The sequence below is a fragment of the Scedosporium apiospermum genome, assembly GCF_000732125.1.
Source record: "Scedosporium apiospermum strain IHEM 14462 chromosome Unknown SEQ_SAPIO_0132, whole genome shotgun sequence".
NCBI lineage: Eukaryota > Fungi > Ascomycota > Sordariomycetes > Microascales > Microascaceae > Scedosporium > Scedosporium apiospermum.
The window spans coordinates 394,422-421,838 of NW_015971833.1; the positions used below are offsets into that span (position 1 = coordinate 394,422).

At 51.7% G+C, this 27,417-nt stretch overlaps 2 protein-coding genes and 1 pseudogene across 2 annotated transcripts; 2 read left to right on the top strand and 1 right to left on the bottom strand.

The window, feature by feature from the left end:
* Window positions 1–6,589: 6,589 nt before the first annotated feature.
* Window positions 6,590–7,576, top strand: SAPIO_CDS8862 (annotated as a pseudogene; the record flags this gene model as incomplete).
* A 779-nt stretch (window positions 7,577–8,355) lies between these two features.
* SAPIO_CDS8863 (Uncharacterized protein) lies at window positions 8,356–9,836 on the bottom strand (the record flags this gene model as incomplete). The annotated part of the gene is made up of 3 exons (XM_016790401.1): window positions 8,356–8,708; window positions 8,793–9,719; window positions 9,800–9,836. The coding sequence occupies 3 exons, from the start codon at window positions 9,834–9,836 to the stop codon at window positions 8,356–8,358; spliced, it is 1,317 nt and encodes a 438-aa protein (XP_016639704.1).
* A 1,534-nt stretch (window positions 9,837–11,370) lies between these two features.
* SAPIO_CDS8864 (Phospholipid-hydroperoxide glutathione peroxidase) lies at window positions 11,371–12,097 on the top strand (the record flags this gene model as incomplete). The annotated part of the gene is made up of 2 exons (XM_016790402.1): window positions 11,371–11,413; window positions 11,631–12,097. The coding sequence occupies 2 exons, from the start codon at window positions 11,371–11,373 to the stop codon at window positions 12,095–12,097; spliced, it is 510 nt and encodes a 169-aa protein (XP_016639705.1).
* Between the last annotated feature and the right edge of the window lie 15,320 nt (window positions 12,098–27,417).

The window sequence follows — 27,417 nt, forward strand, 5'->3', positions numbered from 1 at the left end:
AATAGGAGCACGTCGATGCCATTTCCAACCGCAGGCCGAGCCTATCGAAGTCATATTGCGGAACCCTGGCAATTAAAGTGGGTAGAGAATAGAAAAGAATTCTCCATCCTCGCGCAGTTTCCCACTCAAGCCTTCGAGGATGAAGCAAAGCCGATCCTATTGGAGAATCACGAGTGAGGGTTTCTAGCACTCCGACCCCGCAGCTCGCGGGCACCTTGTTGTTTGGAGCTTCGACGCGCCAATGATGTACTGCGGAATGGAGACAGGACCTCTAGTCACCCTAGATACGATCGGCCATTTTGATTTACATCAAGCAGATCCTCGGGAGTGAAACCTTGATTCACTGCCCGTGTTCGGTCATTGTCGAGAAGCTCCGGAGCTTCAAGCTCGCTGCCTCCCATGACTCGTTCCTCTACGAAGTAAATGGCCTCAACATCGTTCCAGCCTTGCAGGGTGGCCGATCCTTGACAGCGCCCTATACCATACCTTTCGTTGAATGACATCTCTTAACAAGAAACGTTTTAACATTACCTGGCGCCATGCTACAAACTGGGTCAGTAATGACTACTTGTTGATTTTAATTTCCGCCTTGGATTTAGTAGAAACTTGGCCAGCGAAGGTCGTAGCGGTGCGTTTCCAGCTTGTCAATTCCTCCTTCAGGCCGTCAGCGTAGACGAGGCCATTATCTCCCCGAACAAAAACTGGTAACAATAACTTCGCAGCAGGGAGGTATGCCCCGCGATTTCGGCTTCGGCAGCAAATCGGACGACGCCGGCATGCCCGCTTCACCCCGCCGGCGGTGGCGATGGCGGCGTCCAACACTCGAGGGCTGGCGTTCACCACGTCGCTTTTTTTTCTTTTACCTTCGAAAATAACCATGCCATCCAATCTTTGTCACTGGTCGCTAACACCGCTGCTCGCATTCACGGGTGCGCCATCCAACACGAGAAAGGAAATGCTCCTCGGACTTGATTATTCTGGCCACGTGCTCGCTATTTAGGCGAGTTAGACGTTGGGAAGATAAAATAGGCCTGGTTACATTCCAACGCCCGAAAAACTCAATGATCGACGTATTGGGTCTCGCCCCAGAGTATTTCAGACCTTCTAGTCAGCCACAGCAGGGCGTCTTCAACTTCAGTCAGCCGGGTTTGTATCTAGTGTGACGTAGGGCACACGACTTAGCATTCGGCCTGAATGATACTGGAGCATAGCAATCCCAGAGAACCAGGCTTCCAATGTGAATCAATCCACGTTCACATTTTTGGATCACCTCTCGGCCAGTCGTAGCGCACACTTGCTGGCATCGCAGAGTCGATGCTAGTCCCTGATGCAGCTTCCCGAGTTGACCTGCATAACACCTGAACCAGGGCCCAGAACTACACTTCGTTGATAGGACGAGTGGTGGTCAGATGATTCCAGGCCTTTCATCGACTCGCACCAGTCTCCGGAGATGTCCCTCCATAGGTAATCGGGGCAGCGGACAGAGGAATCTTGTCTGGATGTTTTGTGGTGTTTGACAGTTGGTCTTTCAAGTTCGATGTCGCCGCTTACATTACTAGGATCCTCATTCTTGTGAAGACTTTGAAAGTTAAGGCCGATATATATAATCGGCTCAAGTTCGAAGGCTTGCAGGATGTGGGCTTCGTAGGAGACAGCAATGGGCGATGCCAAGTCTGTCACAAGTTGTCATGGCCGTGGGGAACATAGTTAATTTTTTGGGGGCAAGTAGCCTGTAAACATCAAAGTGTATTCGAATTGGTAATGGGTGAATAATCAATGGCTGGGCAATATCTCGCTCCGCATAGCAGATGCAACATGGAGGATTGTCTGTGAGACTGCCAACACTCGGAGCGTTCCTTCACCCAGAGGGCAGGCCGGGCAAGAGCCAGATTCACGAAGAGTCCTGCTGACGGCTAAAAGGGCCGGCCATCAGACAATGGCATTGCTAATTGGGCTGAGGTCGGTTCGCGGGGATGAGGAACAAAGAGCCTGCAGATCGGGGAATAAGTAAACTACATTGGACGATGTAAGAACCCCGCTACTTCTTGGGGTTTCGTGCTGAAAGATTGGCCGAATCCCAACCAAATACGGAGTACATGATCCAACACAGCACGCTTGAGGCGTTTTGGCGGCAACCCCGCCCCCACGTTACTTAGCCAAAATGTCAGTACCCCGCTACACGCCTGCAGTTGATTTAGCGTGTTCTGCTCCAGGTCAACGCCTCAGCAGGTATCACCAAATATTGAATTGGGGTGGTTTCCGTCTTATTGTGGACAACCTCGGTCGTCTCGAGGACATCCCACTCTCGGCTCCAATGATCCAAAAAAAAATTATGACAAGGATCCCCGAGCTTTGGTCTGTCGGTCATGTGTGTCTGGATCTAATCGAGTGAGGAAGGTCAGCCCCAGGACGGGAGCGTCTGATTACAGACCGAATACCGAATGGGAAAGACGGAGGATCCGCGGGAGAATAGCCCGTCGGATCTCAGCGACGACACAAGAACAATGAACAGTTGGAGCGCCGAGGTTCAGGATCCGCACCTTCGCCCCTTCCGTGCACGGCGACACAAAAACGAAACATCCATGGATCAAATCCTATATTATCTCTTCCTTCCCGTCTGGACGATGAATCCCATGTTGGAAGGTCAACGCGAGCCGTGAGAATCGGGATATATTGCGCCTGGTCTTCCCCGCGTGGACCCCTCTAGACCCCATACAGAGTACAGTATATTGACCAGGATTTCGATGGCTCCTGCTGTTCTTATTAAGGAGTGAACAGGCTAAATTGAAAAGGGGCGCCGACCTTGATGCAGGCAGGAGCTTCCACTACCGTTGGCTCCCTTGGCTTGCCGTGCGTGTGTTAGATCTACAACTCTGTTGAGTACTTCACCTCTCAGCGGGTTCGCCTCAGACAGCAGCCGCAGGCACTCCAAGGTATCTACGGATGGATACATGCACTAATTAAAACCGCGGGCGAATGCCCTGCCCGCCTGTACTGCATCGCAGATCCTCACTTGGAATCGACAAGAAAGCCGTAGCGGAACAGATTGATGGCCTGTCCTGAGGGGCTCGAATTGCCGTCTAGCCAATGCAGCGCTACTACCTTTTCTTCAGCCTTTTCGTCGTTGGCCTTCCGAGGCCAGATACCTCACCGAGCAGAGGCAGCTGCGCTCTTTCCTCCGGAGGAAGTTGCGTACGTAATTATTACTATAATCTCGAAGGGTCAAGTACCTCTGAGGTGATCTTTCTTTCGATTGGAGGAAAAATAATTCTCCTTCGAATCGCGACTGCCTGTTGTTCTGCAAGGACGTCCAGACTTCGATCAGACGTCCAGTAATTTGATCCAACTGAGCAGGCATGATCCGTCGACTGCATGGAAATATGGGTGGTGGCGCACGGAATGTAGCGTCTCGGCGCCATGGCTGTGGTTCCCCACGCTAAAACCTAAACTAGTGGCACATTGACGTCGATTGACCCTCGTGCTGTCTAGCGTTCGAGGCTGCACCTGTTATCTTGACGAGGAATGAAATGGGCATATGAAGCACGAAGTAGTGAAGCCGCCAGAAGTGCGGATGCTGGCTTCCTTATGAGAAAGGAGCATTGAAGCCAGTACGTGGCACACCCTCTCGAAAGGACCCCAGACCCGCTATTGTGGTCTTCGGTACTTCGATAGTGGCAAGATCGGGATCCACCTCGAGGATACTCAATGTCAGTTTTAAAGATCAGATGCAAGAGCGGCCAGAAAAGATTTGACTTCCTTCGAGACAGGAGCACTCCAATAGAGGGAATTGATCCTCGTACTGTCGCTGTCTAGCTCGTAGAAATATATTCTGTAGCTCTCAATCTCGTCAATGCGTACAGTAAGAGACTTGGACATTTGCTCATCCTGCCTCTGTGCCTTTGTGCCTTTGTGCTCCATCGATCTTGAACCACGAATCCGGCGATCCTGTCCGCACCTCTCCCCGGATTTCAAGCTTCCATGTTCCTTCCACATCAATGGGTTTCACCATCCCCAATACCCTCAGCCGTATGCAGCTCTCCGGGAGGTCTCAAAAAACCCGTGATTATCGATCATTTGATCATGAAGCCCATCGACGCTACTACCCGTGTGCATCCACGAACTTCAAATATTGCCTCCAACTTCGCCGACTCGAAGCATGCCAATGCTGCTTCCTCCCGGAGGTAGTTGCCCGACATCAGTCTATCTTCTGTCGTTACAAAATCAGAAACATGTAATTATTTCTCTGCCGACATCCTGAGAGCGCGCCACAACCCACCAAGGTAATATTTTGCCTCATGCCGCCTGAATCTGGTTAGCAGGGTCAAAACGAGCGGGTGATTTGCATAGGATTCGGTCGGCCCACGGACATGATCCACACAACGTCAACCACGACACAGACGACATGACCGGCGGTCTCACATTCATCCTAAGCACAACTTGACAATATGATATTTCTAGGCTGGTGCTTGGCCTGTTTCCCCTCAGCCCCGCACCCGGCAGCCCAGGCCCTCGTGTAAGTGGCACACATTATCTGACCTGTTCTTAGTTCCTTACTCTTCATAGCCCGATACACAGCGGCCCGGCTTAGAGTAGATGCTACACCAGACTTGTGTACTGCGTACCTCTCAGATCGCGGATGACAGAAACAACTGATGGCGCAGCTAAAGTCGAGTCCGACTTCCTCTCGAGTGGCTTGGGCGACTTGTATTCTGCCGTCTCATCGTGTTCGCCTGGCTAATACGACCTCGAAACTGCAATGGCTTGGATGCTACGTCGAACCCGTCCTACCCCAAACGTCTGCCTCGCGCTCACTTCTCACATCCAGCTCCGGTCATTCACAGTCTGCAGCCAACCCCATCTTCCCACCCCGGAATCCGAGCCAGCCTTTATACCACCCCCATTTTCGGGGTCCCCGCCCAAACCCGACCCAAGCTCGGTGGAGAGAGGACACAGACGTTTTTCCTTCCTTTGATTTTTTTTTTTTTATTCTTTTTATTATTATTATGTTTGCCCTTTGGCGTACTGCATGCAATTCACCTCATCCCACTTGACATCAGGTAAAAGATGGCACAGCGTGGGGGAATGTTGTGACAAACACATCGCCTAATTCCTCCCTGAACCCTGGCCGACAAACGCCTGTCCCCAGAAATCCATCCCAAATACCTGTCCTCCAAGTTTCCCACATGCATTGATGTTGGTCCCGTCCCGACCTTGCCTACATACCTCTACAGCCGGCATCTACAAGTGTGTATTGCACAGCAAATTGAAGAGAAAAGAGACCCCCCTCCCTACCCTTCACACCACCACGACCATGTGGCCAGTCCAATTTCTTGTAAGCCACAAAGAAAAAAAAAAAAAAAAAAAAAAAAAAGCTCTGGTATCCATCCCGGCACATATGGAACTTTCTGGCTTTGGTTCTGCCGGGTTATTTGCCCGTCGCTAGTTACCTCATTCTCCCTTTTTGCCCATTTACACCCGCGGCTCGTACTTGTATCCCCCATCCCCACCTAGATGGAGGCCAAGTACTTGATGAACCCCAAGGGCTGATGAACCAAGGTCTATTCTTCATCACATTACTGATGTAGGAAGAAGGGATGTCCCAGATTCAAATCGCCATGCTGCCATGAAAGCTGCCAGCCCTGCGGCTCCACCCTTCCCTTTTCCTAATTCTACTCCCCAAGACGAGAACTCTCAACCTTCTCCCTTGTTTCTCTAAGGAGGAAGATGTCTAACTGCTTTCTCACTCCCTACTTCTGGCCCAGGCGAAACTCGACGGAACAGGCACTCCGTAGCATCTCGGTGGTCCACAACTAATGGATCACCACCGCCACCTTCCTAACATGCCCTTCCCCTTACTTGTGGGTGCGTGATTTCTTCGCTCCGGCTGTACTATATATTAGCCCGTTATATGACAAGAAATCCAATTACAGCCTGCCGCAGGTGCCGTCATGACATGCCAGCAGGAAGGTTGATCCTGGTCAAGCACACACCCTACCATCCACGTCGCTTCTAAATGTAGCGACTGGCTCGCGGTACGGCTACTTGTCTTAGCTCTGAGACTACCGTAAGTTGACGACGTACATGTCTTTCGCTTATATTCGAACCGACCCCAAAACTGGTTGGCTCTCGAGCTAGCTGCTCTTGCAACGGATCCAAGCTTCTTCCCCATGCCTCTTCCGCGCCCTTGCACTCGGTCCCGTTTCCGATGGCAGAAAGCTTCCAGGCCCCGGAGTATATATTGCTCGAGTGCTCCCGCCGCCTAGCTCATGCTCTTCACCTCCCAACTCTTCTGAGTTTTACGATCTACTCTGGGCCCCCATAAACAGATCATTGGTATTGTTTAAACATAGCAAAGTGTTACCTATTTGCTCGTAACGTTTCTTTCGGACGTGATTATCTTGCTGTCGTATGACATTTGCCTGCCATCGAACAGTTGTAAGCTAGTTTTCTGTTTTCTTTTGTCTCTCCTCTACCTATCCTCCGTCCAAGGCGAACATTGCGTCTGTTATCCGTATCTTTTTACCTTTAGGCTCATTCTCTCTCCCTCCAACAGTCCCCCACCGGAACTGAAGCAAGCATACCTATGACGATGACTGCTGGCAATGGTTCCTCCTCCAATGGCCACACAACGGCCCGTCGCCCGCTTCCGTGCGGCATCTACGCACCTACCATGACCTTCTTTGACCCAGAGACCGAAGAGGTTGATATCCCCACAGTCAAGAGGCACGCTGTTCGCCTTGTAACCGACGGCTTAGCTGGCCTGGTTACCATGGGATCCAACGGAGAGGCCATACACTGCACACGCGAGGAGAAGGTTTTAGTCACGAAGGCCACGCGCGAGGCTCTCGATGAGGCCGGATTCGAGTCGACGCCCATCATCGTAGGCGCCACAGAGGGAAGCGTCAAGGGCACCATTGAGCTCTGCAAGGTGACGCATGCCGCCGGCGCCGACTACTGCCTCCTGCTCCCACCCAGCTACTTCCGCGCCCTGATGGACGAGACGGCGGTCTACGACTACTTCACGGGCGTCGCCGACGAGAGCCCGCTGCCGCTTATCCTCTATAACTACCCCGGCGCAGTGGCAGGCATCGACATGGACAGCGACCTCCTCATCAAGCTCGCAAAGCACCCCAACATCATCGGTACCAAGTTTACCTGCGGCAACACGGGCAAGCTATCCCGTGTGGCTCTTGCGACCGATGCCAAAACGCCGACGTCCGAAGGCTCCGGTTACATGGCCTTCGGTGGCATGTGCGACTTCACCGTCCAGACACTCGTGAGCGGCGGAAGCGGCATCATCGCCGGCGGCGCCAACGTCATGCCCAAAGTGTGCGTTCGCGTTTGGAATCTCTATGTTGAGGGTAAGACAGACGAGGCCATTGCGCTCCAAAAGATCCTCAGTCGCGGAGACTACGTCCTCACCAAGTCGGCCATTGCGGGGACCAAGCAGGCCATCCAGAGCTATTTTGGGTACGGCGGGTTTCCGCGTCGGCCGCTTAAGAGGCTTGAGGCTGCGCGGGTGGCTGCTATTGAGGAGGGTGTGAAGGAGGTTTTGGCTATCGAGAAGTCGTTATAACGCCTGAAAATTAAGGAGGTGTTTTGAGTAGAAAGGATTTTTAACTCCGTCGGCTGGGGGTATAAGTTGGAGAAGTATCAGAAGATGTGGAGGAAGATGGTGTCTTCGCTCTCTTACACACACCCACCCACACTCGCTCCTTTTAGCCAGATTTTGGCTCCTTCATAAATGCTCAAGGTGCTTCTTCAGGTTCTTTCTTGCACAACTTTTTATGCATTTTTCCATCTTCTCGATTTATTTCTTTTCTTCTCGGTGGTATTTTGTTATTTTCTAAAGCATTGTTTTGTTTCTCAGACTTGCTCGCAGAAGGATCCTCCTTGGGGGTGGACTCAAAATCGCTCATTATGCCCTTTGTTTTGGTAAATTTCGAAAACGGGGAGCTACCAGATTGTCGTCGATCCATCAAGTGTTCTTCTCTTTTCTTTTTTCTTTTCCGTCTGTCATTCGATTCCTGGAAGGGCTAGATATGAACCAAATGCACATTATAGTTTAGATGATGATGGTCGAGGAGAAACACGTCTTTAAGGTATGTATATCTGGATTTAACGCTTTTCGGGGCCTCGATGTGTCACTTCATTGTGCTATTGTAAGTACGACGTACATGCAAGGTGGAAAATAACTCCTCACCCGACCAGGGGGGCGGAATTTGGTCGTAGGTGGTAGGTGGTAGATGGTACGAGAAATCAATTTTACACTCTATATATCATCATCATTATTATCGAGACGTAACTCATTACAAAGTCTCACTCACCACACTCCCCCAAGAAAAACCCCCTCAATCAAACCTTAAACGTCCTCGGATCCAACTTCACAACATCAGCACTCCTCACCCTCCCCTCCAGAATCCACTCGGCCATCAAGCACCCCGTCGCGGGACCGTTCTGTATCCCCCAACACGTATGGCCCGCGGCGACCCATAACCCCTTCATGGAGGTAGGACCGACGAGGGGACCCCGCTCGTCTCCGAAGCGCATGTGACGGGGGATGTAGCAGGCCTGTCGGGCCTTGATGGGGGCGGCGCGGAGGGCGGGGCTGATTGTCGAGAGGTATGAGATGAGGTCATCGCATTGGGATGGGTCCGTTTGGACGAGGTCGGCAGTTTCGGGGAGGGGGATGGTGGTGTCGGGCTCGCCTGGAACAGGACACGCTGTGGTATTAGTTAATGGGGCCTTGAACGGGAGGAAGAGGGGAGCGGGAAGAGAGAGATTCGATTTACCGCATGCGTAGACTTCGTTGTTGGGTCGTGCATAGACTTCGGGGTCTACGCTGCCCTTGTGTCTTCGCTTTTGACCCTTCCTTGCTCTGTGGGGTGGTACGTAGTCGGAGGGCAGCACAATGTCGGTGAAGACGGCGTAGGGCGTGACATCTGCTTCGAAGACGACGCTATGGGCGCGTAGGCCCTCAACTCTCGTCTTCGGTAGGAGCTTCCCCGTCCACGGTCCCGCGCAAACCACGACGTCTGTGAAGTCCTCAATCGTATGTGTCTCGCCCGTTTTCCTATCGATATACTCTATCCTCTCGACAGCCGTCTTGGTGGTCTTGATCAGCGTGACCAAGGCCCCAGTCCGGATTTCCACTCCTTTCTCGGCAGCCAATTCGGCCATCGCCGTTGTAAACTCCAACGGATGCACCTGCGCCGTGTCCGTCGTCCCCGGCCCGCCCATCTCGGCATAGCCCTCCAAGGTTTCGGGGTCAACCCAGTTCAAATCCGGTGGAACGCCCGCTTCCTCCAACAACCGCGCCGCATGCTCATCCTGCTTCGGTAGCTTTTGCCAATCCTTCTCGTCTCCTGTCCCGGCCCCAATTGCGGTCGCTTCCGTCGAGACACTTCCGCGAGGACTCTTATCTGTGAAGCTAGCGATCTTCTCGGACGACACGGTCGCGGATATGGAACCACACTTGAGGCGGCGGTAACCCCATCTGCGAGGGCCGTCGTAGCGGGCGGCGAGCTCGGCGTGGAGACGGAAGGAGAGGGGCACGAGGGAGTCCGGATAGGCCCATAGAGCGAGGAGGCCACCGGCTTTTCCCGAAGCGGCGGAGGCGATGTCGGTAGCTTCGAGGAGGGTGATGCGGTGGGTTGTCGGGGAGTAGAGGGGATGGTGGGAGAGGAAGTAGGCGGTTGTGCAGCCGATGATGCCACCTCCTGGGCGAGTGGATTGTTTTCGGATTAATATCCGGTAGAGAGACTGGGATTTCAGGGTGGAATTCGGGTTCTGGGTGTACCTATTATGATGATGTTACGCTTCTCTTGGGCGGTCATTGCTTCGGCTGGGGAGAGCTGACGATGTCGCGAAGAATTGCGGGGTCGAGGACCTTGGTTGGAAGCTGGCAATCAAAATCGAACTTGTCGCTAGAGAGCAAGCCAAGCAAACAATTGACATACGGATGGGGCTGAACTACGGCGGTTGAGCAAGATGAAAGGTCGCAAACGAAGCCATCCGTGACAATCAATTGTCAATTGTCAATTGTCCAAACCATCCAGGATTGAACGACAATGTTCCTTCTTGGCCAAGCTTCGAGTGCGTCTGTGTACGGGGTACCTGTGCTTAGCTACGCAAGGGGAAATGACAATCAAGAGGGGTAATAGTACATCCATGTGTCGTGGAAGCCTCCAAGTAGCAAAGTACCTCTATACACTTTGCTCGTTGGACATGGTACCAATTCCTAGAATCCCAAAACATCAAACCTACGGAGTACACCGTTTTGTACAAGTCTGCAGATAGTAATGGGAAAGAGCGACTCGCACCGGGTCAAAAGCAACGTTTGGCTCGTACTGAGCGCCTCAATGAGGAAAGAGCGGTGCGTGGTGACTTGGATGGACTGGACCTGCTTCAGTTGTTTGCGTGATGGGATGACGTCGCCATCTATGATCCCAAGTCCCAATGACGCATTGAAAAGTACCTTGGTACAAGTGCAGCTTACAGGTTGATGTACCGAGGCGTAATTGACAATTTGTCACTGGCTGCGACAAGCTGCATTGTGCAATGTGCAACAAGCATCGGCGTGGTTGAGTAACAAGAAACTGTTTCGGCCCTGTTCCTGAACGGACCACAGGTCAGCCAGGATCACGCAGATCCTCACCAGCTGAGGCCATCGACAAAATTTGGGCAAGGAGACATCAAGCACGACTTAGAGTCCGACTGTCTTCCCCGTCGACCGAGGAAACAAAAACCACTTCGAACGGTATTTGTCACGGCAGCTCTCCACCTCGGGAGAATCTCCCCAGAAGGGCTTCCTAGCTCCGCGTGTTATCTCCTTGATCCAGCCCTCGGACGAATTCGTCATTTCTTTTGGACTGACTCGGACCCCGCAGTGCTTCCAAATCGAATCGGGGGAACCCAGCAGTCCGAAGGAAAGAGAAGTTGGAGGGGGACATTTGAGTATCAAGTGTCAAGTGGTCAAGCTCTCCGCGTCGGATGCTCGCTGTGCCGAGCTTCTGAAGCTCTGTCCCACCTTAATGGTTGTATCCGGCGTGCTCGATCAATTAGCTTCATCAATCGCTTAAAACGGGCGGGGATCCCTCCTCGTCTCGCCTCATGCCATCCCGACAAATGCTCTTGCGACGTCAGCACCGACAGCTTTTCCCCCTCACCAGACTTCAACCTACTACTCCAACTTGGCCCAGCCGTATACCCCCTCTTCTATCAAACCACCCGCTTTATCGACACCACTCTTGTTCACCTCAGATCAGAAATTGCCCCGCGATCAAGAAGCGACGCATTCCGACGTCTAGCGCTTCGCCATCTGCTCCGTTTCGACTAGTAACAAGATCTCCAAGCCACCCGCTTAGCACCATGGCTTCCGCGACGGCTTTCTACGACTTTAAACCCTTGGACAGTTAGTCCTCCTTTCCTCCCTGTATCCTTGACTGCACTACGCAACGTTGCCCCTCTCTTTCCACCCCTGCACCCCGTTTTGTACGAAGTATGACGGCGGTAGTGGCGCATTTCTGTGCACTGCAATGCCCGATTGCAGAAGAAGACAACAAAAAAGCAAATAAAAATGCAGACAAATTAAAACAATTAAGTTAGCAGCTAACTAACCAATTACGTAGAACGCGGCCAAGAAGTCCCTCTCGCCGACTACAAAGGCAAAGTCGTCCTCGTCGTCAACACCGCCTCCAAATGCGGCTTCACACCCCAGTACGCCGGACTCGAAAAAGTCTGGAACGAGATCAAGCAAAAGAACCCCGACGACTTCGTCATCCTCGGCTTCCCCTGCAACCAGTTCGGCGGCCAGGAGCCCGGAACCGACGACGAGATCCAAAGCTTCTGCCAGGTCAACTACGGCGTGACCTTTCCCATCATGAAGAAGATCGACGTCAACGGTGACCACGCCGACCCCCTGTACAAGTGGCTCACGAACGAGAAGCCCGGGCTCATGGGCATCAAGAGGGTCAAGTGGAACTTTGAGAAGTTCCTTATTGGGAGGGACGGGACGATTAAGGGACGGTGGGCGTCGACGACGAAGCCTGAGTCGTTGGAGCAGCCGATTCTTGATGCGCTTGCGGAGAAGGCGTGAGGGTACGGGAGGGAGGACGCCGGGGGTGCAGGGAGTGGTGCCAGATTGTGATAGTAATGCGAGTGTATGAGAATATGTTTACTTTTCTCCCCTGTAGAAGAATTGACAGAGTTCCTCCCGACGAGGCAGATGAAATTTCAGAAGAGAGGGTTTGAACTTGAGAGGACGGAGATAGCATCGGGCCTCCCCCGTCCGTTCTCTCCCCGACCAGTGTTGGGTCGCCTGCGGTGAAACTTACCACCTTGGCAGGTTCATGTCCACGTCACCCAGACCTTTATCGGCTCTGCCTAGTCTTCGATCACGACCTCTGAATGCCGTCGGAGAGCAGTTCCATCTACCCACTCTGGTCCCGAGCAGGAGGAGTGAATCTCAGCGAGAGTGAGATTAGAAGATCCCACTCCGCTTCGATCCTATCAGCACCGCACTTTCACACGGCATCGCGCTCGATGAAGCCCAGACCAGAACAGCCTCGGACATCATCACAGCGACGACCTTCCCACGCTCCGGTCGCAATCCCCGTCGCTGACATGCGTGTAGACCTCTTCACAATCTCACCCTCATCTCCAAAGATCCTTAAGCGTAAGCTTACACATTGTACCTTATATGGACTCCCCTTGGTCTGCAACATTCGATTCAAATCGTCCTTCTAGTCCCCGTGACGTTCCCTCCCGTTTTTCGCGCTCCCGTGTCCGATCCGCGCCGGCCGCCTCCAATTCTCCGGGCCTCGTCCAAGCTCCGTCGACTGGGCACAATATTCTGTATATCCCAAACACCATTCTTCCTTTGCTATTCTTTCTCGCCCCCCCAATCTCCACGAGATCATCTCGGTTTAGCTCGTTCATAGAGAATGCACACTCGATAATTTACACGCTCGGCACATGAGCGGGTTCTTTCTACGCCTCGGTACTTGTGCAGCTCGCTTCGGCAGATGACCATTTTCTGTCAAGTTGAGCGCACAAAGCCACAAAGCCATCGTCCACTTTTGATTGAATACCCTCCTCTCTCAACCCTGTACATTCTCCGATATTCCCACACATGTATGTAACTTCTGTATGGAGATCTTGAGAGCTAGGTGGGAGGACATGGCGAGTCACACGAGGAGCTTGAAGTGGATGCATATGTCCGAGCTCGCTTATCCTGCGGACATGCGGATCACGAGAAGCGTTGTTTGTAAGATTAGGAGGAGGGCGTGTGTTATGTTTCCCCCTTTTTCTCTCTCTCTCTCTCTTTGTCGTTATTCTGCACCGCCATCACGATGGATCGATACACCTTCTCTATCTTCCACAACCTCCTCTCCTTCTAGCACGCAAGATCATCAGATCGTAGTGTCAAAGCACCTTGCGAGATTACGTCGTTCTCTTTCGCATGCATTTCGCGGACCATTCTTTCCCTTTCATCGATTACCCAAAACCAGTAATTGAGCAGGAGGGTGGGCGCCCCATATCCCAGTCCGAGAGCATATTCCTCATGAGCCAAATCGCCATAGACGAAAGAAACAGCGTGCTCACCAAAGGAAAAATGAGGAAAGAAAATATGTTTGAGCTGGTGTGGCGCTTCATATAAAACAATATCGCTTCTGCAGTGTAAGCGCCCCCCCTCTCCGCTTCCATCAACCATCAACTCTCTTATCCTGGGCCCCCCACTGAACTGAAAATAGGATCAGACCTGCTGGGTTCGGTTAGTAAAGAAAATGGAACGAGGCTTGTGTGGCTTTGGGGCAGTCTCCCTCTCTTTTGACTTGACTTTTTGGGCGATGGCGAGCTGGTTCGTGATTTCAACGTCGAGGCAGGGTTTTCGATATGATGCCATCATGAGACGCGCTGACGAGGCTGTCTGTCCTGCCTTTGCCTTCCTCTCGCAGGTCATGAGGGTCAGATTGAAGGGAGAAAAGATATGTTCAAGTTCTAGAACTTTCATCTGCATCGGGGCTGTGAAGTATGGTATCTCTACATGCTCGCCGACCTAAACTCTTTGAAACCGGGTTACGATAAGTCGGACGCTATATTGCCCACCCTCGCTCAGATATCTCGATGCAGATGATGTGGAGAGTATAATCTCTCTAATCCCACGCCTACCTAGGTCTGGTGACTATTCATAGCACATTTCTGCATCGGATATTGAATCCTCTGCATCATGTAGACAAACGCGTCGTGGCCCCCATGGTCCATGGTTATCACCATCGCGCTGGGAAAGTGACAGCGAAGTTGTGTGGATTTCCATCCTCTCTGACGAAGAGCCACCGCGTCCGGGACGGTCGGCGGCCATCCAATCTAAGCAGTTGGACGTCTGTTCTGTATTGCCTTGCACAGATTCAAGATAGCAAAGCTCTCGGATCCGTTGGCCAAGACGGCTAACGCGGCCAGGCTCCGATAATGGTGAACAGTGGACGGTCAATGGCAAGATGAATACTATCATCGCCAGTTTCCACTCTGGGGTTCTTCCACAATCTCTCTAGAGGGGACACTCTCCCCCTCCAGCCGGCTAGGATAAGCTCCGGTGGAATAACCCGAATATGCATAGCTAGGCAGCGAGAGACGTCTGAACAATGAACCTTAGGTAACCAGCCTTTGAGGCACAGCCTCATCGACGAACCAACAAACTCACCATAAGTCATAAGAATGATGACGGTGTCTTGACTCGTAGCCACGCCGTGGAAACAGAATTTTCCAGTAGAAGAGAAGCCCCTGCACGTCCCATGACCATATAGATTCCTCCTCTCGCGTCAGGATAATCCAAGAAATCCCCATTCCCATATAGCCTCGCTCGCCAATGCGCCCAGGGATCCAGCGAGGGAGATGCAAACACCACCGCTTGAACTCTTGCACAACAGCAGCCAACCTCCGGACGCGGAGCACGCTCAGGGCCCAAGCCACGAAAGGCGCAGCAAATCCATCGCGTTGAATAAATTGAGGCACAGACTGCTGACCCAAAGGACCCAAAGGCTCTAAGATGTCCGAGAACTCGGACTGTATTCCTCGAAGACCGTCATGCCCTGGTGAAGCAATATCGACCTCCGAAAGGGGGTATCATACGCCATTCCCAACAGGACAAGCCGTGACGAAGATACGTAGAGGGGGTGGAAAGAGAGTATACTACATATCCAGGTCACGCCATCGCGCTCGTATGCTGGAACGTACGGAGTACGCTTCACAGGCTCACACCCAAGAACCAACAGCTGCCGAGTCCCGGCTCCTAGGATCTTCACCGTGCAACCCAAAGAGGTGCCACCTTCCGAGCCGTCTCCGAATCCCACGGAACCAAAGAAGGGGGACCTCAGAGCCTCTCTGTTCCTCTCCCTGAACCAACAAAGTTGAAAAAAGAGACCCGCTATCTCATTTCAACCCCATCCTTAACTTTCCGCGCGGAAATAGGGGAGGGGGGTGCCAGAAACTCCCAGCATCTTAGACTTCTCCGGAGACCAGTCTCCCACCCCGCAAAGGCCCCTCCTAGCCCTCCTAGCGCCGCCCCAGAAACGCTCGGCGGATTTCCCTTGTCTATGGGTCAGGTAGCAATCATCGTCTCACAGGTAGAGAATCAAATGCCAGAGTTGTACTTCTCCGTTGAAATTAGTCTCCAGTTCCCCCTTCTTTCTCCTGGGCTGTGAGCTAGTTCCGTTAGTACTGCTACTTTGTACCTTTTTTTTTTTTTTCCATTTTTCTTCTTTCTTTTTATGAGTATTAATTTTTTCCTTTTCTTTTTCTTTTGCCCCACGGCACTACCGATTAGACGGCGTGCCTGTGCAAGTTCAAAGGAGGGGTATGGGCGGAAGAATTGGCGGAAGCACGATCTCGGTGTAATAAGCTCACAATGGGACTTGCCGGCATATGCGCTAAGACGCCGGATTCCACTTGGACTCGGCACGATGTCCGTGTTGCGTGTGTGGTTACGTGTGTGGCCTCGAGGTTTACTCGGGTTCACTCTTATTACCACGGACCCAATAGGACGAAGGAGCATAAACTCAACGTTTAGGGGTCTTAGCTGGTGCGTATGCTATGCGTCCTCGTAGATCAATGATTATCGAAGTGGCGTCTTGCATCTGCCTGGCTACCATGTCCAGGCAAAGAGGAGGTACGGAGAATTCTACTTCGCAGGAAGTAAGTCTAGGGTAGAGGCTACAGCTACTCAACATGACCTATACTTGCGCTTGTCTACGACTGTGACAAGGCAGAATACCGCCGAACGGCCGCCTTTCGGTCTTCTGCATCTTGATTCCCCCAATCTTTTGAAGATGATGTGATGGGCGTGTGCGGGCAGACCGAGTGAGCATCATCATTGATCGAGGAACCAGGAGCAAACGGCAAAGGCATCGATGCCAAGCCACTGATCCATGAGTGATGATTGATTACCTAAGGCCCAAGGCGGGGAGCCTCGATGCCCTCTTAAAACACTGGCGTGTCTGGATGGTTGCATCGATGTCAATGATTTCTTGGTTCGGCGAGAATGACACCGCCGTCGGATAGTTTGACTCTGCAACAGCGCGCCATTGGCTCCGGGGTCAGGGGACAGCCGAGGCAAGGGTATCCATTGCTGGACGAGTTGCCATTGATGGCGACGAAGCACCGATGTGGATCGAGAGAAAGGCGACGCCTGCCATTGAATTGGGATGGGAGGGGAGATTATTGACGAGAATCAAACGACGATGCAGTCAACAGTACCTTTAGCCAGCTCCTCAATTAACTCTTGTGCGGGGCTAGGCTAGCGTAGCCTACACTACACTATGCTAGGGAGTAGCCAGGTGAGCCTGGAGAGGGGAGCTGGTGGGAAGCCCAGAGTTTTGCAATTGGCAGGTCATTTGGCGATTGCGACCTGGAGATGCTGGGGATGCTGGAGACGTTGAGTTTAGAGAAGCGGGAAATGCGATGGGATGGGAATAGCGTCAAGTGGATGGGGACTTAGCGTCATGAGAGAGAGAGGCATCAATCAGATTGATGCTGGTTCGATCAATTCGATCGATGGAGCTAGCCCTGGGCGAGCGCCACTGGGAGATAAAATTAGCGCCTTGGCTGGACCAAGCCAGGCCCAGGCCCTGTTGCGAGTGCTGGAAGGCAGCGCTGTGAGTGGCTCAAAGCTGCACGCCCAGGGCTGCTGGAACGTCTGTGTCCCTGAGGCTAGGCCTGCCCATGCGGGTGCGGAGGATGAGATCAATGTAGTTTACGCATACGAAGTACACTACACGATACTGATGCGTACGAAGTAAAGCACAAGCAACCCCAGTCTCACCCTCCAGCGACATCCGGCTCAGAACGAGTCTAACCGGGTTGGCCAGGCCAATTCGGCTCTCGACCAGTATCAAACATGGCACATCAGTGCCCCAACGTCCAAAAACAGTGCAGAAATCCTCAGTGCTCTGCTGATGCACCGCACGCTCCATTCAGAAGCTCCGTAGTCCTCCCGCGAAGCGACAAGGTACGGCCGAGACCTCGCAGATAAATCCAAGCTGCAACGTTCCATAAACCTCCAACGCCCCGATTTTGTCTCGCCACCGTGGGTGGAGCAGCTCACTTTGTTTGTAATCCTCATTAACCAAGGAGGAGTAAGAGACAGCCCTGCTTTTACGATGCAGACTTAACGTGCAATTGACGCTCGGTCAGCCTTCTTCTATTCCTCCCCTGCGCGGCGCAGCGCGGCGCATCTACTTGCAGAGTTTCGGCGATATTCAGCTTCTGCGAAACACAGGCCGCCTGGACGAGCTCCAGGCGTACATCTTGAATGTTTGTCGTTTGAGCGCTGGCCGTTTCGCACTCGCCTCATTTCGGCAGTCGTAAACGCTCACCGAGTCCTTGGTCCTGCCCTTCCCTTTCCTTTTTCGTTTTCTTCTTTCTTGTTGTTTTTTGTCCTCATCTCCTTCTCGGAACAATCAGCTCTCTCTGTGACTCGGCCCTTTAGCCCAGTGTATACTTCGGAGTACTCAGCTCTTACACTGGAGTCTACGTCCGTCTAGGCTCCGTTTCACGGGGAATGCTCACAGTGGCCTGCGCCTGGTCTAAAGAAACGCTGAAGCGGAAAAGCAGCGCGCGGAAAGCTGAGATCTAGAGCTTTGATCGGTCCCTGCACATAGATTGACGGAATTGCCCTTCTGCCCCGGACCTCGAGAAGGGGATCGTCGGCGGGCAGGTATCTCACAGGGTGTCGTTAGCTCCTTGGTGAACAATTTATCAACGGCTAGATTCTAATATGCCTTATCTGAGCCCTCCTCAGAACCTAACTAAGCCCCCAGCTAGCCTCGCCTCGCCTGGCTAGTGCTCAATGGCGAAACCCGGAAATCGGACCCTCGAACTGGATGATTCTACTGGTCCAAGTCCGAGAAATACTCATGATGCGTGACGCTCGGCCCGAAGAAGAGGGCGGAAATGAAAAGAAAAACTTAAATCAGAAAATAAAATAAAAGAAAATATACAAAACTTAAATCAGAAATAAGATAAATGAAAATATACAACACAAAACAAACAAAAAGAAGAGAACAATCTTCTCGAGGCTCAGAGGCACTGCAAACAGGGGGGGGAATTGCCGTGAAGGTAGAAAAGCAATTCTTGCATCAAGGCTTTGAATATTCTGGGGTAAGCGGGCCTGAGGCAGCCCGCATAATCAATCCTCCCTCGCATCAGACAACAAACAATTGAAGGACAACACAGGATATTACTAAACCAGAACCCCACAACTCTATTATTCATCGGATCCACACAAGCCCAAGTCGCCTCCCAGTCAAGAGTATCGCGGTGAGACCTCCCGCTTCCGGTGGAAGCTCAACTCTCAACTCACAGAAAAGAAACACGACAGGAAACCACCAATGCACTAATTAACTTGGCAGTACTCACTCAGTACACGTACCGTACCACAATATCCAGACACCATCCTTCGTAAGATTACCATCGCGAACGTGGAGACGTGGGCCTCACCTCCCATGCACCATGCCGGCTCCGCAAAAAACAACATTGAACTCCATCTCCCATCCTCCTCTCCCCCGCCTTTTTGTCTGAAATCCTTCCGCGAAAAAAGCGGAGTGCTTAGTCCGAGAGAAGAAGGAGGTTTTCCCCCTCGAGACACTTGGCGAAGCGGGCTTGGCATGGCTAGCCCGTCCGTCTGGGATCGGCTGCTTTTGACTAAAAATGTGCGATTCGCATCGTAAACTAGAACTGGGGAAAGGAGAGGGAAAGGGGGGAGGAAATAAGGGCCTCGAAAGCGTACAGTGCGCGTGATGGTCTTCCCACGCCCGTACCCCCCATGCGAAGCTGTCTTGTTGTCACTTTAAACAGAATAACTCGTGCTTTTTCTGGCACGATCCTATGCCCGAAATCGAACGGACTGCCTTCTAGGGCTGTGTCGCTTTCTTTGGTCTTTACGAAGTTAAAAACTCTGGTGGCAAATGAGCGTTTGCCGCACTTGCCCGTGAATCGGCTGTTTGTTTGGTAGTTTGGGAGATCGAGATGGAATATGGTTTGACATGCTGGGGCGCTAAAAGGAACTCGGAAACTAGAAGAATCTGGGGAAAAGAAGGCTATGCGACGGCACTATTGATCGTGATTGAGTGCAGCTTGGGTGCCACGTCGGTACAGCAGGAAGCCGTGTTCGCGCGAATTACACACTTAGTGCATTCAAACTGTTCCTGGTATGCCTCTTGCGTATTTCGTGTCAAGAGTTCTACAACTCTAGCCGCTCCTTCAGACTCGGTAATAGTGCGCTAATGTGTGTGTGAAGATGCGCTCAGACGGAGCTCCATGTCTGTGAAAAACAAATACTACATACCCCCAGATTGACCGTGATTAGTATACGCCAAAATCTCTTCTTGTCTCGGTGGCTTTCCCGCATCAGCCCGGCCGGAACTCGCAGCATACTTCGGAAGTGTTCCGAGGGGTAAGATGAGCCTCTCTGAACCGAAAAACACGCCCGCATAGCACCCTGCTTGGACTAGGCACAGAATACCTCATACATGCTAGATTAGTAGTATGATGTAGGACAAGGAGTACAACTGGCACGACTGGAGAAGCCAAGGATTTGTCAAGCCTATTTCCTATTCCGAGGTCGAGATCGACATCAATTCAATCTTCATTCCGCTTCGCTGAAACCCCCGCCTCTAAACCCTTTCCACGAAAAGGGAAAAAATAAGAGGGTAATGAACAGGGCAAATTTAGAAGAATGCTTCGTGGGTAAGATGATTGGAGGGCTACATTCTACTCCATCTTTAGGAGAAGAAGGATGAAATTACCTCAGGAGCTAGAAGACGAAAAGAAGAAGCTAATCTTGCTCGCCCGCAAGTAAAGTTCTACACTACGAAGGAGGCTTGTCCGGCATGAGGAATAATGGAGGGGGGTGGGGGGAAAGTAAAAAAGAAAAAGAAAAAGGCTAGGTTGTTCTTCACAAGGCATCGTGACACCGAATATACCTTGGCTGGACTAGCAGAAAATGCATGACGCCACTTCGATCAACTAGATCAGATCTTGGGCTCGTCAGTGCCGGGCCTTTCCAAGATTAAATCTTGACTTTGGCGACTTCTGGCGACTTTGGCATGACACAACAGGCGTTGAGTTAATCCCTTTCAGTGGTATTGACATCCAACAGTCCATTAGCGCAATCCTTCTTCGAGGCATCAAATTCGACAAGTAAATCTGTCGACTCGGAGCCGGAAGAGCCGCTACATCGATTGACCCGCATCGCGTATCGGATATTCGGCCGTCTTATACACGGTACGTCCCTGCTCATCGTGTACTTCGTAGACTCAGGCCATCATCCACTCGCACTCGAACCACAGCAACAAACGAAATGAGGGCATTCGCACAACAAAAGATAAGACTAGTAGATTTACTATTACCCCAGAATTGACAACCCCCCCAGTCTTCCCGGCAGAAAAAAACAAGTTCCCCATTGACTGGCAGACACGACATCAACTCATCATCACCATACTCCTCACATCGCACCAGATCTGAGTGGAAGACCTGCGAATCCGCCAACCCCAACCCCAGCCCCCCAGCTCCAAACCCCGACCCCAACTCCCATATCCCTGCTCCACCTCTCCTCACCACTCCCATCCCAAGTCCCGTTACAATCCGGCCCCCTGTCTCGTAGAAAACGTCCAGAAGGTCCATAAACCGCTACTTACCGCCCCTCCTCGTCCCAAGAACAGACTAGCGGCCCATCTCGAGTACCACCCCACCCTCTTTCAGATTCCTTTCCCTCTTCCTTCGTAATCTGCATCCTTGTTGTACTCCGCGGTGTAGTGGCCTTGTACACGCCAGAGAGGTACGAAGGAAGCGAAAGAACCTTCTTAGCCGTTTTCCACCTTGCTTCTGCAGTCTGCAGAAGGAAAAGAAGCCGAAAGTCTTTCGACTCCCGTACAGAGTAGCAATCTTGGCTCCTACTCTTATGGGGGACCCCTACCGGGTTTCCCTCCCCCCCTCTCCTCGATACAACCCAGATGGTCTCATTTTACAGGGTAAACTTTCCCTGTCTTGCATAATCATTGAGGCTTAGACCTGTTTATCGTCTCTCCCGCGTTTTCTTTTCTGCGAAAAGAAGAAAAGAAAAAGGTTAAAGAGAGGAGATCAAGAAAAAGAAGGAAAAAAAAAAAGGCCCTAAAAAAGGTCCTGCAGGGAAGGGCGATACTACCCGTTCGATGGGGGTCTGATGTATATGCCACACTGCACTCCATCTCACCACGAAGTACTTTCACACTAAACTTGGACAGCTCGATTGGAATTATAGTCGAGGGGAAATAGTAATATCCCCCAGGTTCAAATCCGGAAAGAGAAGGTTTCTATGCAGGTTCTCCATGTTCGATGCCCAATGGCACTGCGTCCCTTTCTCCGGGAGCCGGCCGGTTTGGATGGAGGGTAGGAGCGGAATTTTGATGCGATTTGCTTTTTTCCCTCTTTCCTTCTTTCCCTCTTTCTCTTCTTTCCTTCTGTTTACTAGCCCTGGTGAGCTGCACGACTCATACTTTTACACTACTTCATACTTCGTCGATAGGGTCTAAGGTCCATCTCGACCCAGTAGCTCTGTGGGGATGCGCAAGAGTGGATCGCATTCTCCATAGTGTAGTCTCCAAGGTCAAGGGCCATGGCAGAAAGGCAAGGTGACGGCGATGATGATAGTCCATGACGCTAGCAGGTGAGAGGAGCCACTTAAGATCCACAAAAAGAAAAGAGAAGAGAAGAATACTCGATTCTACTCGGGCGCTAGAAGCCGAAAAACAAGACGTGCCGTAGATCAAAGTAACTCAAAGCGGACGACCCCACAAAAAGGACTGCTCGAGAGTCGAAGAGAAGGTAGTGCAGTACGAAGTAGGTACCAAATCCGAAGTACGAAGTAAGTGGGAGGAGGAAAGAGCATCCTCTAATGTACACTATTCCTTCGCATGAAGCCATCCCCATCTTACGAAGTTGGTGTAAGCCCTTCTAAGCCAGGCACAAGCCCAATACTGAAACACAATGGGCGTTCTCAGAGAGCCTTGCTATCAATCTTTAGTAGTTTACAACATAAAAATAGTGTTGTTAGAGTGTGGCATGTAGCTTCGACAGGCAGGCAAGGCCAAACACTTCGATGGCGCGATCTGCCCGAAGCGTAAGCGGTGCCACCATTATCGTTCCAAAACTGCCCCAGCCTTATGCTTATCACGCAGAGGATCTTCGATAGAGCACTGAGGCTGCATTAGAAACGGGGAGAGAAAAGAAAAAAGCAAAAAAAAAAAACTTGCAGAATCTCCACTGCTGGGAACCACATCGTCCCCACTCATATCAGCGGTTTTGATACAAGTATGTGAAAGGGCCGACCAAAAAGATAGAGTAATTCTTACTTCCCAAAAGATAATCAATCTTCTTTTCCAGACCAATCGATCTTCAATATCGAAAAAGAATCCACTCTTCTTATCAAAATTCCAGTTTTGGGTTGGTTGCAAAAGAATAACACACAGATCACCAGTCAGCATCACGAAACAATCGGCGTTATCCCCACGACCCACGTGAGGCTCACTCGCCATGCAAAGGCAATATATTTTGCCTCTGCATAGGGCGTCCTGACCAAACAGTGTGTTATAGAAATCCCAGAGTCTGCCTTGGTTTATTCTTAGTAGCCGAGTGTGGGTGGATCGTCTCTGCGCCGTCGGTGAGGAAGATGCAATTAATCGAGCTGCATATGCGTTCCAGCTTCGAGGGGAGGGGAGGAGTGTATCTAAAGGCGAGAGAGTCCTTTCATTTCCCGGTTTCTCTCCTCGTCTTCGTGAAACAGAAGAAAATCGAAATAAGAAGGAAAGAAGAGAGATAGAAAAGAAAAAAGTTGAGCAAAGTGCAAAGCAAGAAGATGGTGTCCAAGTAATCTGAGAGACAGACTGCACGGCCATTGTGAGATATGCCTCGAGAAGCACGCACTTCTCGACCTCCTGCCCAAACGGAGACGTTGTTATTTTCTCTCTCAAAGACGCTCAGCCTTTCCTGACCTACATCTCGACATCGAGACGTAATCCTAGGTGGGTGTTGTTGGCACCTCATCCAGGTGAACTCTCACGATTCGTCCGATAACTCTCAAAAACCGCCCGCAAGACGGGCAACTCGCGACCTCTTCGATATTAAAATCGCCTGCATGCACGCATCTCAACCAACCGTAGCTGAATCTCGCCCCAGGGAAACATTGAACACAAATCTTAATATATTAAATCCTCCTTCCACGCAGACACGGCACGGGACCCTTCCTCGCTACCCAGTTTTGACTCCTGTGCCCGGGTGACAGCGCTTTCTTTAGCCACAAGAAGGAGTGTTAATATCTGCTATCTGCACCATCAGTTGGCGCAAACGGAAAAAGAAAAAAAAAAAATATACGCAAACATCTCTCTACCTCGTAGTGGGCATATAGGAGAGATAGAGGAATGAAAGGCTGGATACAAGCTCGTCCAAAAGATAGGAGGCCAACTCGTTGAGGTTGGTGATGTGATGATGCTGCCATTTTCCGAGATAACCGCATCGCAATTGTTAGTGCTCGGCGCTCACTCGGCATGTGCTGGCATCTTTGCTGGCTCTAGCTCGAAAGGATCCGAGTGCGGGTTGGGCCAAACCACCCCCTCCCCCCGTTCCGCCGCCCCTGGCAAATCACCGCCCCGGTCGGTGATGAAAAGGGAGATTCTAAACTTGGCTTTGTCGATCTGATCCTCTTTGGAATAACAGCCCGAGCGGCACATTTTCTCGAATCATTTGTGCTACAAGATTCGGTGGTTTTTTTTCTCGCCTGCATAGATCATCGGCTTCCACGAAGAAAATATCCTTGGTTTAGAGGGGGGAGAAAAATTCTTTGCTGTGCTGTGCTGAGAGAAAAAATACTGCCTGCACGGCTTCTTGATGGGGGAGGAGGCGTCGCCGAAGCCCAGTAACACAACCACGGATGCGCCGCAGGCTAATACGGACGCCACCCATTTCAACGCAGTGTAATCTAGATAATCATTGGATTCTTCGTAGTCGTTTAGCTGCACGACTCTTGACAGCTTCTGCCGACTAGGAGTAGGAGTAGCATCGTGTAGCGACCTGCAGGTGATTTTTTGAACTTGGTGTGTAAGTGGGGGTCAAGGTTGTCAAGAGCGTGTGGATGTCGGTCCGTACCACTTCGTACTCACCACATCTTTGCGACGCCAACATGCACCAACCCAGGCAAAGAGCTTGTCCTGCGCCGGCCCCGCATGGAACCAGGACTAAACCTGCAGACGACTTGCAGCGGGGCCACCGAGAAGAGCAGGTCCCCTCGGTGTGTGAGTTGAGAAGAGGGTTTGATGATTGATCCCATCCATGCTTACGAAATTCCCACACGCCCCAAGAGTTGGCAAGATTGAAATTGCACGATTTGATCAATATCTGATCCTTCGTCGGTCCCAGGTTGTTGGCCTGTCCCCTCCATCTTCGTCTCGCAGCTGCGGCGCCACACAGAGAGAGGTCTGGCCAGGTCCTGCTGCTGAAAGTGCGCCAGGCGGACCATCTTCTGACCGCCCCGCCAGCCCCCAAATCCCCCACTGAAACTCTGTTCGTTTAGATTCCGCAGCCTCCGTGCTCTATTCCACGTCGCCCTGTGGCTTGCAGCAACTTCAAACCCGGGGTTGTGTAATTGTACAAGGGGACATTTCTACGTGAGAGGAAAATAAAATCGATGGCTTGGGGTGTGTCGAGAAGAGAAGACAAGAAAAATGTCCGACACAGCGAGGGTGGGAAAATGTCTCACGGCTCATCTTCCTCCTCTGCCTCGGTCGATTGGAGTCGTGGACGTGGGCAGTCGTCTCATTCGTGCACCATGGAAGGAGACAAATTGTCATCAGGCCCTAGTCGCCCGTTAAAGAACCTGGATGGAAAAGTTCGATGAAAACCCTTGTTTTGGTTAGCGGGAGCGAAAATCACCTGGCCCTGACAAGGGAGGTTCTTCGAGATGGCGGAACCCGCCGCCATGCGTTGTTCATGCTGGCGATAAGAAAAACTAAACTAGCACTGATAGAATGGAATTTTTTTTTTTTTTTTTTCTCTCTCGAATCTCGAAGATCAAAGTCAATTGCCAAGATGATCTCGGTGGAAAAGCCTCGTAATACCGCCGGACAGTCTAGGCGCTGCCTTACCCAGCGACCGACTCAACGCCACCATCAGGCTCTGCACGCGCCCACGCAGCTGGCAATCTCTAGGCAGACCCATCATGAAGGTTGCCTTGCCATGCTGCCATGCTGAACGATGTTCTCTCTTGCCGTAGACGACCCGGTTTCAGAACAGTGTCCAGGTGTTCAGGACTCTCCCAAGATACCGAGTACTCAATGAGGACATTCGTTTTGAAATTGCGAGTTCGTCTAGATTTAGAAACCTATGGTGTTCTCAAGATTGGACGAAGGTTCAGAAATAGCAACCCCAAGGCCGGTTAATTTGGAGATAGTGCATCCAAACCAAAATTCCGAACCACCCAGCCCGACACTGTAATGACTGCAGGCTTATTTCCGGGCTCCTTCGTGCGGGCGATTTATGTCATCCTTCGCGAGTCCTTGGCTTATCGTAAACAGTGTCGCTTCACGATCCTTAACGGGAACAGGGCGGTTGACATCGATGCAATTCTTAGATCGTACTTACAAGTTAGCTTCGCATGCACTAGGCGCTAGTGATCAAGCGCAGTGCAAAGAAGAGAAGGATAAAAAAAAAATCAGCTTGGCCGGGCTCATGTCGGAGCACACAAAATCGGTCCGCTGCGTCCTCGATAAGTCCATCCGCCTCGCAGAATAAAATATTCCAGGCTTCCTAGTCTGCCCACCACGATAGTCAGGCCTTGTCGGAGGGCCCGAATGGAGGAGCTGAGATGGATGGCTGGCGTGTGGTGGGATTGGGCGGCGGGGGTTGGATGGAAGGAGTGGGAAGGGGGCGGGGGAGCAATGGAAACCTTGTGGAAGGCTGCATGGAAGCCGCTTGTCGACATTCTAGTGGCCAGCCACAGCGGAGAGCTTGGTTGAGAATGACGCTACTTCGCAGGGATGGGCCGTTTTATGGTTGGAGCGGAGGGAGAAGGCAAGGGGGAAAAGGGTTTCGCCGAGATCGACATACCGGCAGATTGAGGCAGAGGAGGGACTCTGGCTTGCTGGGTTTATTCGGTAGCCATTCACACGACTCGACTGTTCGTAAAGGGAAGCAAAAAAAGCAAAGGGAAGAGAAAATAAAAAGCGACTTCCGAAACGTGTAGCCGTTTTGGTGGCCAGGTTCGACAAATGAGGCAAACCGCATCGATTGGTCGCGACAAGCCCCCCCGTCCCAGCCTTGAGGGTTGCTCCCCCCCAAATGCGAGGAATTGCGTGGGGTGTTAGCAGTTGGCACTCCCATAAGCCTCTTGTGTCGGTTAAGATCAAAGCTTCATCGGGGCCGACAGGCGACAGATCTGGTGGGCTGGCTTGTTTGCTGGCAGTGCAGGATTTCAATCAAATCCGCCGCATTTGATATTGTTTGCCAACTCTGCTTCGTAATTGCACCCCTTGTATCAAGCGAAGTGGGATGGATATCGGAGTGGAGTGGCTAGTTGGAAGAAAAAAATGGACAGGGACCGCTTGATGGAAGCAAAGGATTGGTGAAAGACGGATTGTGGCTGAACCCGCTCGGGGATTTTGGAGATTGGAGATGATGACAATGGAACTTCACGAACTTGGCGACTTCCCTTTCCCGACGAAATATCTCGGTCGGGTTTTGCATGTGATAAGCTGCTCTGTCGGCCTGTCAACTTCGTAATCATGGCATGTCTTTCGCGCCTACCCTTCGGAGTTTCGATAACCTCGCAGAGAAGGCAGGAACGTTTGTTCGATGGGGAGGCTTAGACTTGCGGACATTTGAATCTCTGGCAGCTAA